Below are 12,777 nucleotides of genomic sequence, written 5' to 3'. Positions count from 1 at the left end.
TCTGTGTGTGAGCCATACATGTGTGTGTTTGTGAACGTGTATGGCTTGTGTGCTAACACGGGGAGAGACAATCCCCTTGACCAGTCACAGAGTTCAGTGGAATTCACTGGATGAGACAGCAGAACATCTGGCTTCTCTGCTCTCCTTCTCATTGACGTGGCCCTGGGCAAGCCGTTAACTTTGGTGAGGCTCAGTCTCCCCATCCACAAAGTGGAAGTCGTGAGATCTGTCCCAACGAGGATCAGATGAAATGAGGCACATGAAAGCACTGTATAACGTATAAGGCAGCACACATCTGTGAGGAGTCATTATTTATGATGAATAAGCAGGAAAGAATCCAGATGCCAATTATTTTTCTGTCTTCTCACTAGGCCAGGTAATCTAGCCAGAGGGTGAGTGGGTAAGATTTTCCCCACTTACGTTCACAGCCAATATGTAAATCTATAATACACAGGTGTCTGAGTTCTATTATTTATAAACCTATTTTAATATGCTATATTGTTTCTAGCTCTCTTCTGGATCTCCAGGCAATAGAAAACACCAAACTTAGAAAAGTTATTTGCAAATTAACTGGGCCAGAAGGAATTTTTATCACTCGTTTGTAGACCTAACATTTGTGTCACTAATTTCTAGGCAACGGGGCACTATTACGATTACAATAGCGTGTTCTGATATGGACCTCTTTCCTCCGATCATTTTTTTCCCCTTATAAACCTGCCCCAAATTTCCTGATGTGGGTATTACAGAAGTTTTATGTTTGTTTGTTTGTCTGCATTAAGATATATTTGCTGAAGTTTGGGGAGCCTAAAATTAGAATATTTAATAAACAACTACTGATTTTCATCACCTTCTTTGGGATTTACCACTAATCCAGGGACGTTAGCTTTCTTGAGCTAAATTAAAAGACAAATTCAAATCCTGCATGGTAGCCACCAAAAGCATATATTTGAAAAACAGAATTCAGCATGCCATATTATGCATTATTTAATGGTATGCAAATTATGTCACAGTTAGGAAAACCACACTTTAGCGTTAATAAACAGCAACACTACTACTACATTAATTATGATATTGCTATGATTTATTCCCAAGTTTTGCATTTTGATTCTCCTTGAAAATTTATGCCATCTGATAAGCAGTAACCTATTTCCCCTCCTACGCGTCCTACCCATTCCTCAAATCTGTTCCTCCTTCCCACCCGATGGGTGTCTGCAAAAACGGGTACAGAAATACAGTCTTAAGCGGCTGCATTGTCTTATAAGCATTAATAATTAAAGAACAAGCAAACACCACCTAAAGCTCCAACATTTATTGTGTCAATGTTAAGCACACTTTTTAAAAGACAACATAGAATGTATAGAAACAAGGGGTCTGGGGGACTCATGCTCATTTCCACAATACGGGGAATTAGGTTGGCTGGTCTCAGAAGGGCCAGGACGGCACTCAGGACAGCGATGGTCCATGGGCCCTCAATATGGGACTGATTCACTGTTCCAATGTGGGTCTGTTTTTTTGTTTTTACTTTTTATTAAAAAATATAAATAAAATGGCACTGCAGGCCCGGGCAGGAAGGACACTGCAGGACTCTGTCTTCGCACAACGGCTTCTTGGAGGCTACTGTCAGAAAACATCACAAACTAGCAGGATGACAGACCACGCAGATGTCGGCTGGGCGGCACGCGTCCACCCCGCCCCTGGGGGTTCAAATTTTCTCAGAACTTAAGGGCTCTCGAGCTTCCATCCGAAAACTGCCACACATCTTGAGCTCTCTGGGTACTACGCCGAACGGGGGTGTGTGAAGAACCTAGAAAGAGGTTGGAGAGAGAGGAGGGGGAAAAAAAAAGTACAGGTGTGACTTGGCCCAGTCATTTTCTGTTCTCTAACTAGCTTTTTAAAATTATAACTTAAATCAAGCACAGGTTGAGCCACCGGCATCTTAAACATGATTTCAAACTCAATCTCCCCCACCTCCCCCAAATCTCTGACCTCTGAGTGCCTTCCCCATGCCTCCCTCCCCGCCTTCCCCCAAAGGACCCGGACACCCTCCCGATCATAGGACAGTCCTAATAAGCTGGGGACACACCTGGAAGGAAACACTTTCCCTTATGACTGAGAAAACTGAGTAGGAAACAGTCCTTTGGTTGAGGAGAACAGGGGAAGGAGGAGGGAGGGGGACATTTCCTTAAAATAATAATAAAATTATAAAGAAACAAAAAACTCAAAATTGATGTAAAAGCAGCACAACGAAAACATGAAATGTCATCAAGTTCAACGTCAAAGCAGCCAACGATTTACAAGAGGCGAACAAATCTCTGAAGAGGAAACCAGAACTCAAAATAGTTGCTCCCAAATGGCACCAAAAACTGCCTGTAGTTTCTTTCAAACATGCAGTTTTCTTTTCTTTTTTTTCTTTTTTGTAAGGGGACAAGGCAGTGGTGAAGGGAAGAAGGGAGTGGTTATTTTCCTCCAGGGTTCCTCCCTTGCTTTGTACATTGACTCGAAGCAGCAGAACTGGGAGTCCGGATGTGCCGAGGAAGAGGGCTACGACTGTGGCATTCCAGGCCTCGTTGCCATGGCGACCCGAAGCAGGGGCCTGGGGCCTCCTCTCCCCTGACTTGGCGCCGCAGGAGGCCCAGGGTCTGGAGCTCAGCTGCTTTCTCGAATCCCCCCACCCTGAGCAGTGGAGACCTGGGCTGAGGGGCCTGCTGTGTCCAGGTGGGCTCTTGGGAATTCCATTCCCAGCCCAGCCCTAAGTCACTGTCGTCGAGGCCCCTTTCGCTGATACCCGCCCCCCCCATCAAACCCCTTTGTCAGACCTGCTACCAATATTTAAAATCCTAACAGACAAAGTATAGCTAGCATGGGCATGTACCACATCCATTGTTATTTAAAAGCACAGCCCCCCCTATGGGTTTGGGGGTCCTACTTTAAAGGATAGACTTTGGGGAAATGGCTTAATTTGCCTTTTCTGCCATCTCATAAAGACCTGATAAATGCTCCCTTTATCACTTTACAGAAAGGGAAAACAGTATTTGGATCAACCATTGAGTTGCCTTCAGCCAAGTTTAGGTTCTTGAGTACAATGGACCCACGTGAACTGTATCGGTCTCCTTTCCCATGTGAAAGGGAGGAATTGATCGCATCCCATGATCATGAATGACACTGGGAAATAGAGAGAGAGAGAGAAATAGGCCCATCCCCTTAAAGGCTGATTCACTGGCCATGTGTTTTACTAAATGAAACAGCGGGCTAATGGGATAACAAGATGACAGCAAGCAAAAGAACAGCCCCACCAACCCATGTCTACAATTTGTAGCAAAGCAACCCTGGAATAAATGTACATAATCCCAGCTCCATCTATGTGTTCTGATGTCCATGGCTCTAAAAATGGGTTCATTTATTGTTAATTGGGAAAGCTGCAGGGCCTTAGGAGACACTTAGGAAAATTTGCTAAGTGGCTAATGCCTTTTAAAAGTTAACAGTCTTTTATAAAACACTTTTCCAAGCAGGTTTAAAGAACACTGCTAATCCCATCCTCATACCAGCAAAAGTCTCACAATTTTTTTTTTTTTTAAATGGGAAGTAGTCTGAAAAAAAGAGCATAGGATGTGTACATTCTTGAACACACCAGGCCCAGGGACAATGGAGTAACAGAATCATAATGAAGAACACACGACTACAACACAGTCATAAGAAATCATGTTTGTGTGTATGGAGCCGGGGAGGGGTTTAAAAAACGAAAACACTGTTATTTCCTCCCTCACTCTCTGAGAGTAAAGTGTTTGAAGCAGGACAGAATGGGGCCTGAGGCTTCTCAACTCCTTTCCAGGAAGGCCTGAAATATCCCAGTACCTTTTAACAAACTTTTAGTGTCTGTGAATAAACCAGCTCATTTCCTTATTTCTCCAAATGAAATGATATCTAGCTCCCGCCGCCACTTCCTTTCAAGTCCTCACTTCAAGCATTGTGAATATATACAGTATGAACTTATTGCATATACAAAAATGGTATTTAAATAAACAGTTCTATCACAGAATGCCCTGGGAAAAGCTCAGCTACTTCACACTTCCTGCCATTGCTGGTACAAACGAAGACCCAAGCGTTCACCTCACTTCTTAGCAACCTTTAAAATATGTTCGTCTCACTCTTTTTGTAGGTCCTAAGCAGAGAGAGGAGAGTTACTGGTTTCAGGATGAAGGTAGTACATGTGCTGGAGAGTGTCTGGGTTAAAATCTGTGAGAAATAGTATTTACTGTATTCCTGTTTATTAAATTGTTCTCAAAATGAAGATAAAAAGGAACATGTTAAGCTTTAGGAGTTCAAGTATGTAGAGAACATTGCATTCAACACATCAGGGGTGTCACATAAACTTAAGTTGAGAATTTTGAAATGTGTTCATGTCCTTAGCAGTTCCTCGTTTTAAAGCTTTATCATGACTTCACCCTACTGTTGGAAATGTTTTTTGTTATTTTATATTAAGATTTTTAATTTTAGGGTTCCAGATACAAGATGTCATTTATAAGTTATATTCTTGTTGCCTAGGTTTTCAGGCTTCTATTGTTCACGCAGCTTCAGAAATAATATTTTATAAGAGGGCTTCAATAAGTCAGGAGACTGAGAACCCTGAAGAACCTGTCTCCCAATAAATTTATTTAACTTTGGGACCATGTAAATCAAACATAATCTGTGATTTATCACCAGATGTTTGCACCCTCCCCATTCCCCATTTAAGAAATTTGAGCATACAAGCATACAGTATCCACCATTAATTCTGTCTGTCAGGATGCAAAACCTAATTACACTAAGAGCATCATATACTGAGAAATTTAAATGAATACTGTATATAAAACTTGCACAGCCGTACTCAGAGCGCCTAATAAAAGAGTAATAGGAATACACAGCGGTTTTATGGACATTTAATATGGTGGAGCAAAGTCACCATGTCTGAAACTGGCATGGCACTTGAAGAATATTTCTATCTGTCTTGAACAGCATTCTGGATTCACTTGTGAAGTTAAACTCATCTAAAACACATATATCACCCCTCACTTCACTGCCAATTATCAAGTTCTGCAAGTACCCCCTCATTCCATCCCAGCTCCTGTACCATTTATGCTCTCCCAAATCATCTCTTACCAGATTCCTCTCTGCCTCCACTCTCTGCTTCCCACCCAAACAGACTTTTAAAAAATACACTTACTTTCTCTATATTTTAGAAAGATAAAACAATTCTTGCCTCAGATAAAAGGCATTCTGTGAAAAGGCCACCTCACAAGGCACCAGGGCATAAGAACTGAGCAACAGAAATGCTACCACAAGACAACAGAACGGTTTTTGTTTTGTTTTTTACAAAAAGAAGAACAATGTCGTATCCATTCATCTACACTGGGAACAGGGAGACAGTGTCACAGAGGTATGTGTTTAATAAAGCAAATAGATGCTGCAACATGCAGTATTTGTAAAACTGACAACACAGATTTCTAAGTAGGGGTTTTTAAAACAGACCTAACTTGCTTTTCAAAGACGTTGCTTCATTTTATAAATCTGTTGGTTGGCCAAAAGATAATTGAAGGGTATTCCCACCCTCATTTGCTATCAACCAGGAAGACCCTATAAAAACAGCTACAACATCTGTCCCAACTAGGGTCCCTAGGATCTCAGAATCACAAAGCAAACCACCATATATCTCAGGAAATTAGTGGCTGATTCCACAGGTTTGGCCAAAGTTGGCTAAACTCCTAGTTACTGCTTGCTTGCTTACTTGCTTTCTTTTTTTCCCCCCTCTCTCTTTTACCTGATGCTTTTGTTTCTGGATTTTTAGATTTGAGGGGTGGGATTATTTTTGGTATGAGGAAAGACTCTTATGTGGAAACAAAAGAGCTGATTAAAAAAAAAAAACAACTTTTTTACATTATGTTCTAAGATAGGGCATGATGGGAGAATAGAAAAGAACTTTTAGACAACAAGAACACAAAAAAAATCCAAAGGGAATAAAGGTTTAAGATGCTATTATCAGGAAGTTTTTCATTTATATCTGAATGGATTACTGCTAAGAGATGGAGGGGAAGTTTTTAACATCATACTGAAAACACTTTGCATTTCTCGAAAATTATTCTAGAATTATAAAGTCTAAACTATTTCCATGGCTTGAGATATGTCTATTTTAATATAGTAAGTATTTTATGTTCCTTTAGGGTATAATACACGCATCAAAATGCCCATAGAAATAATCTTGAAAAAGACTGACTGGCCTTCTCTTAAAACCTGTTATTTTCTTGAAAGTAATTTACAGAGTGTGTCAAATGAGGACACAAGAAGCTTACATTGTGTACTTTAATTTTTTTATTTTTTTCAATAAAGGGACAAAATGGGTGTATGAACAGGTTAATGCAGACAACTGCCAAAAAAACACAGACAGTGGTTTTTCCAATAGAACTTAACAAAGACCAGAAACAAATACAATAAAAAGCCAGGTTGTAATGACCTTTGGTCATCCAAATAAAAAAAAATAAAAACAAAGAAAAATAAAAGATCAAATTAAGTGCCTCTGTTTTGAACAGGGCACATAAGCAATAATAAATAGTGACTCCCATAGTAAAAGATAAAATTTCAAGTTACGACAAACAGCTTTCATTACAGGAATAGAAAAGGCCAATAACAAAATATTCTGCATTGCCATTTACAAAAAAGTATTGACTAAAGCGGGCTTTCTCTTTAATATGCTTTGCATATGAAATTCTTTCCAATCTAAATATAAAGCACCATTTAGTTTTTGGCAATGAAAAAAACTGCAAAACATTGGTTTTTTTTTTTTTTCCTTTTTTTTTTCTTTCTTTCTTTTACTGCATATGAAGGTAAGATGCTGGAATGTAGGGTGATAGAAGGAAAGGGACAAAAAGCACACTACATAACAAACCAACGTTATTAGCTTGCAGTACTGCATACAGCATGGCAGCAGGAAAAAGGAACAAAAAAGGATATGTACAACCCCTATGACAGCCATCCGTGTGACATTCTAGCAGGCTCCCCCAAACCGCCATTATATGGCTTCTCATCTGTACAATGTCACACTTTTTTCTCTTTTTTTTTTTGAAGCATACAAATAATTTGCACTATATTATCCTGCCAAATTAAAAAAATATACTGTGGCAGCCTGTCTTTTTTTTTTTCCACTACCAAAAAAGGTACATTGATACCTTTTAAGAGAACAAGCAACAGTTAAAAATACAAGCTTCAATATAAATACTATAGTGCCTAACACTAGATGAACATTTAATTCAAATACCATTCTAGAAATACAGAAAAAAGACCATAAATGTGTTTTAGCATAGGAATCAACATGAGTGTGCATTTTCCTATATTTAAGTACTATATAATCTTAAACCTTTCCCCAATGTATGTTTTTTTTTTTACAACCTGAAGAGCGGTGTGTATCCAAGGCATAGAATTTCCACTACCATTTTTAAATGGATAACAAGTCTTGTAACACCACCAAGACAATGGAACCCTAAAATGCAGTTCCCCCCTAAACATAATGAAGTGTTTTTTTAAAAAATTCTTTTTTCTTAACATTTATATTTAAAAAAGTTTTGTACAAAAAAATCCTTGCACTGTAGAAGCGAAAGCAATCATTCATTTCTATGTTAAGTGTATTCTGTTTTCCATTCACAGCGCTTGCAATGTTGAGTCCGAGTAAGTAAGCTCATTAGTCAAGTAAATGGCGGGCAAAGTTTTTTTTTTAGTTTTTTTTTTTTAAATGCTCATCAATGAGATTGTGTTCAAATTATTTTTTTCAGCATTCTTGCAACTTTTCCCTTAAGTATAGACCTGTAAACTGGGAAAATTGTACAGTGCACTTAATTGTCCTATCTGAGCAGGTTTATTTTATACTCAACCTCTGTATCTCTGATTAGAGAAAAGATACAGATATTACAGGCAGAGTCAAGTGCTATTTGAACACCAACTGGGGCAGATGCTAGCTTAATAAAAAAGAAAAAATTAAAAAAATAAAATAAAAACAATGAATCCTCTTTCATGTTAACACAAATAGCACACAGTGTATGGAAAAGAAATGAAGTACAAATTTTAGGGAGCACAGACATATATACTGCTACTCTTAAAATTCTTTCTCTTCTTTTTTAAGAATGTCACATTTAAACGCAAGTCTTAAGAATTCATAGTTAATCATCATTGTATCAATATTAGCTTATACACCTGTTCTAGTTTAAAATGGCAAATAGTACCACATTGTGCTAATAAATCACATTTTTTTTTCCTCTGTTACCCTCTGTCGAACCTTATTGTCAGTCTCTTCTTTTTAACATGCTATTCGAGGTCTTAAAGTTTATCGTTTGATTGTCCATTTGACAACCAAGTAGATCTGGATCTATTTCTTCTGGTGCCAGAATTTTTTTCAAAAGACATTATTTAAAACAAGTTATCTTCATAAAATGAATCCCTTACTAATGTATTTCATCGTGTTCCAGAGCTTTTGCACGTTGCACGTTCAATTTAATCATCATTTAAAAAAAATAAAACTTTGGGCAAAAGAGCCCATTTCTTTTAAGCTCTCATCAGGAGCAAAATAGCTTTTATACTGGTATAATCAGTTTTGCTTACAAGATTAAACGAAACGGAAAAATGATGATTAACTAGGACATAATGGGTCATATTTTTAGGTAGCCATTGTTGTGAGAAATACAATATAGAATTATACTCTAGGTCCTAAGGTTTATCACCTCACCCAATGCTGAATTAAGCTACAAGTTTATAACAAGTAGAAAGAACCATCAATGTGGTTTTAATAGATCCAAGGCACTCATATTTTAAAACCAAATGATAGAATAAACTTGTTTTATTTTTCTGTTAATTTGTCAATTCAAGGCCTTTCCTTCATCTCCAATTGATATATTTAACCCTTTAGAGACAGACATTTAGCTTGTAGAGATCTACTTTCAGTGCCATCTATTCTGTCTATAGAGGGTTAATCCAAAGACTGTTTTCCCTCCTCATGTTATAAAAGAAAACTGTACATGATATGTATTACAGAATGTATGCAGCATGGTCTTTTTCTCTCTCTCTCTCTTTTTCTCTCAGAACGGAACTGGAAACAGCAACATGTTTTCTCAGCAACGAATCGGGGACAATTTAAAATAGCCATAACATACCATACATGCTGTCTAAGTTTAAAAAAAAAAAAAAAACATACACAACATGTAAATTATTGCACAAGAGAAAGGCTCAAAGTTTGCGTAAAATGCAATAGTATTGCCCCATACAGATCATGCATTCAAACGGTGAGAACACAAAGGAAAAAAAGAAAAAGAAAAAGAAAAAAAAACAAAACAAAACAGGTGTGCTGGTGACAAGCACTCTCATATTCTTAGCTTCCGTTACTTCTGTTTGTTTGTTTGTATGTTTAAATCACATGGGACTAGAAAAAAATCCTACAGGGTGTGGGGCTGGAGGGCGATGGGGAAAGGGGAGGGTGATGAAAAAAGGAGGTGGCAGGTGGGAGTGAGGGAGGGGTATTAATATACCTCTATTCAGTTTTTATATCATTATTCAACACTCGATCACTGTGCCATTTTTTCATGTGTTTCTCCAGGGTACTGTACACGCTAAAAGGCATCTTACAAATTTCACATTTGTAAACGTCCTTCCCCACCTGGCCATGCGTTTTCATGTGCCTGGTGAGCTTGCTACTCTGGGCACAGGCATAGTTGCACAGCTCGCATTTATAAGGCCTTTCGCCCGTGTGGCTTCTCCTGTGGACAGTGAGATTGCTACAGTTCTTGAAGACTTTCCCACAGTACTCACAAGTGTCGCTGCGTCTGCCCTCTTTTGAGCTGGGCCTGCCCGGGCCCGGACCACTAATATGGGGCGTGCTCCCTCCACTTCCCGTGCCGCTGCGCCCCGAGATCCCTCCGTCCAGCTCCCCGGGCGGCGTGGAGAAGCGCAAGCTTCCGTTCTCCGAGGAGTGCTCCGACGAGGAGGCGAAAGGCGATTGTCTGGAGTCTCCGAAGCTAAGGAAGGGATCTTTGAGCTGCCTGGAGGCCGCGTAGCCGGCGAGCCACTGCGAGTACACATTCTCCGTGTTGGGCATCGCGGCCGGGGGCAGGTCGAACTCCTTCTCGAGCTTGATGCGCTTGGAGAAGGGGCTCAGCGAGCTGGGGCTGCCCAGCAGCAGCTTTTTGGACAGGCCCCCCGAGGCCGACTCGCCCGGGGAGCAGCCGCGGCCGTTAACAGTGCCATCGTCTATGCGGTCCGACTCGCCGGCCACCGAGTCTTCGTCGCATGTGTCCCTGTGGCCCTCGGCCTCGGCCAGGTGGCCGCGCTTATGCTTCTCGCCCAGGACCTGGTGGAAGGCCTCGCTGAAGTGCTGCATGGAGCTGAGCACCATGCCCTGCATGACGTCGGGCAGGGCACGGCCCTCGTCGCCCACGCCCACCACCGCGCCCCGCGAGCTGTTCTCGTGGTGGCGCGCCGCCTCCAGGCTCAGCCCGAAGCCGTAGTCCACCCTCTCGCTCTCCGTCAGCTCCTCCTCCTCCTCTTCCTCCTCTTCTTCCTCTTCCTCGTCGTCCTCCTCTTCCTCCTCGTCCCCATTCTCCGGGATCAAGTTGGGGTCGTTCTCGCTCTTGAACTTGGCCACCACGGACTTGAGCGCGCTGCTGGCGCTGCCCACCAGGTCGCTGGTGCCGGGTTCCGGGGAGCTGGCGGTGGAGAGGCCGTCGTCGGACTTGACCGTCATGGGGGACGACTTGTGCATGTGCGTCTTCATGTGGCGCTTCAGCTTGCTGGCCTGTGTGCACGCGTGGTCGCACAGGTTGCACTTGTAGGGCTTCTCGCCCGTGTGGCTGCGCCGATGCACCACCAGGTTGCTCTGAAATTTGAACGTCTTGCCGCAGAACTCGCATGACTTGGACTTGACCGGGGGCTGGGAGGGAGGAGGGGCGGATTGCAGAGGAGGGAGTGGGGGCGTCGCCAGGAAGGGCGGCTTGCTACCTGGCTGGAATGGTTGCAGTAACCTTTGCATAGGGCTGGGCCGGCCTGGGGACAGCGGTGGGCTAGACGTGTTCCCTGCCAGCTCTCTAAGTCTCCTAGAGAAATCCATGGCGGGAGGCTCCATAGCCATTGGATTCAACCGCAGCACCCTGTCAAAGGCACTCGGGTGATGGGTGGCCAGGGCCATCTCTTCCGCCCCCAGGCGCTCTATGCGGTGGGGGTCCAAGTGATGTCTTGGTGGTGGACTAAACAGGGGGGGAGTGGGTGGAAAGCGCCCTTCTGCCAGGCCGGAAGCCTCTCTGGATACTGATCCTGGTATTCTTAGCAGGTTAAAGGGGTTATTGTCTGCAATATGAATCCCATGGAGAGGTGGCTGGGAAGGACATTCTGCACCTAGTCCTGAAGGGATACCAACCCGCGGGGTCAGGGGACTTCCGTGTTCGCTTTCTAAGTAGATTCTTAATCCATGAGTGTTCTGTGCGTGTTGCAAGAGAAACCATGCACTGGTGAATGGCTGTTTGCAAGTTGTACATGTGTAGCTGCTGGGCTCATCTTTACCTGCAAAATAATACAACACCAACATCAATGTTTAATCACCAAGGAGGGCATCAGCAATTGCTTATTTATGTTCCACCTCCAGCCTTCCCTGCCCCCAGCCCTCAACCCCACGGCCTAAGCCCTCACTGACCTTATCCCCTGTGCCTAGATGGTGCTGGCACATCTGGAGGTTGGTGCCCAATAAAAATTTGTCAAATCAGTCTTCCTGCCATTTGACTCAGTTCTAAGAATTTTAAATCCAGTCTTCAAAGTAGAAAGATCTAGATCGATTCAAGCTTGAGGATGAGGATCCCTACATTCTAGAGAAATTCAGCAAACATCTTCTGAACTTTCCAGTCTTTCACCAGCTGTGTTTTGGGGCAAGCCATTTCATCTCTGCGCCTCTGTTTTCCTTGTCCGTTAAGTGAGGGATTTGGACAGGCTGGCCTAAGGGAAACTTTCCTGCTTTCCTAAATCCCCCTGGGTGGCAGGTGAACTGTCTAAACAGGCAATCATTTCATGGAGATATGAAAAAAGAGAAGGTCAACTCATTACAATTCTCTGTGGCCCTAGAGATGCTTTTAATCTTAGCCTGAAACACACTAATTGTTGATATTGTTAAAAATGAGAAGGTACTCATGAAATAATTACGTGGAAGAGAGACTAGCGACATCCTCACAACCCCAGCCTGTGTGAGGGTCAGTTAGTCCCAGTTCTGGTTCCACAACACCCCACGGGGATTCCCATTTTTATCTCAAGGGCTGTTACAAAAAATCTCAATAGAGAAATTTAATTCAGATTTAACCAACAGGCCATATCAAATCTTTAGGAGTTGTCCACCCCAGTCAAACAAATGGGAGTCTAGAGAAGTCAGGTGGAGTGTCTAGTGCCAACTTAAGCAGACACAGCATCCTAGTTTAAGAACAGTTAAAGCAGCCAGCACCATGAAGGGCAGCAGGCTAAGAAATGCTACGCTAGCCTCCTCCTCATTATTTTGAGAGGCTAACAACGTGAACCAAATTATACAACATCCTGCGCCCTCAGCTGAGCCTCAGCTCCAGTTGAGAAAGAAACAGAAAGATACAGTTCAGCTAGTCAACTCTTTGGCCAGTAGCCAAGCCGTCTGGAGAGGGGCCCTGCTTAAGTCACATTATTTCTCTCTCGCTGAAAAGAACCCGAGAGTGGGAAATGCCGCTGTGGCAAAGAGGGGCCAGCTTGACTTCCCAATCATTCCTT

General features: G+C 42.3%; 1 protein-coding gene across 7 annotated transcripts in view; it reads right to left on the bottom strand.

Annotated features, from left to right (window-relative positions):
- Positions 1-1,294: 1,294 nt before the first annotated feature.
- BCL11A (BCL11 transcription factor A) overlaps positions 1,295-12,777 on the bottom strand; it is a 99,736-nt gene continuing 88,253 nt past the window's right edge. For 3 of the 7 annotated variants that reach the window (XM_033838488.2, XM_033838489.2, XM_019942600.3), the window contains one exon: positions 1,295-11,562. In XM_033838488.2, coding sequence (XP_033694379.1) covers positions 9,542-11,562 — 2,021 coding nt within the window. In that variant the 3' untranslated portion in view covers positions 1,295-9,541. The remainder of the gene's footprint in view (positions 11,563-12,777) is intronic. The other 4 variants (XM_033838490.2, XM_073791360.1, XM_073791361.1 and 1 more) reach the window with 2 other exon arrangements.

The sequence above is a fragment of the Tursiops truncatus genome, chromosome 14 (assembly GCF_011762595.2).
Source record: "Tursiops truncatus isolate mTurTru1 chromosome 14, mTurTru1.mat.Y, whole genome shotgun sequence".
Classification (NCBI taxonomy): domain Eukaryota; kingdom Metazoa; phylum Chordata; class Mammalia; order Artiodactyla; family Delphinidae; genus Tursiops; species Tursiops truncatus.
The sequence above is the reverse complement of the archived record's forward strand: the minus strand, read 5'-3'. Positions and strand labels throughout refer to the sequence as shown.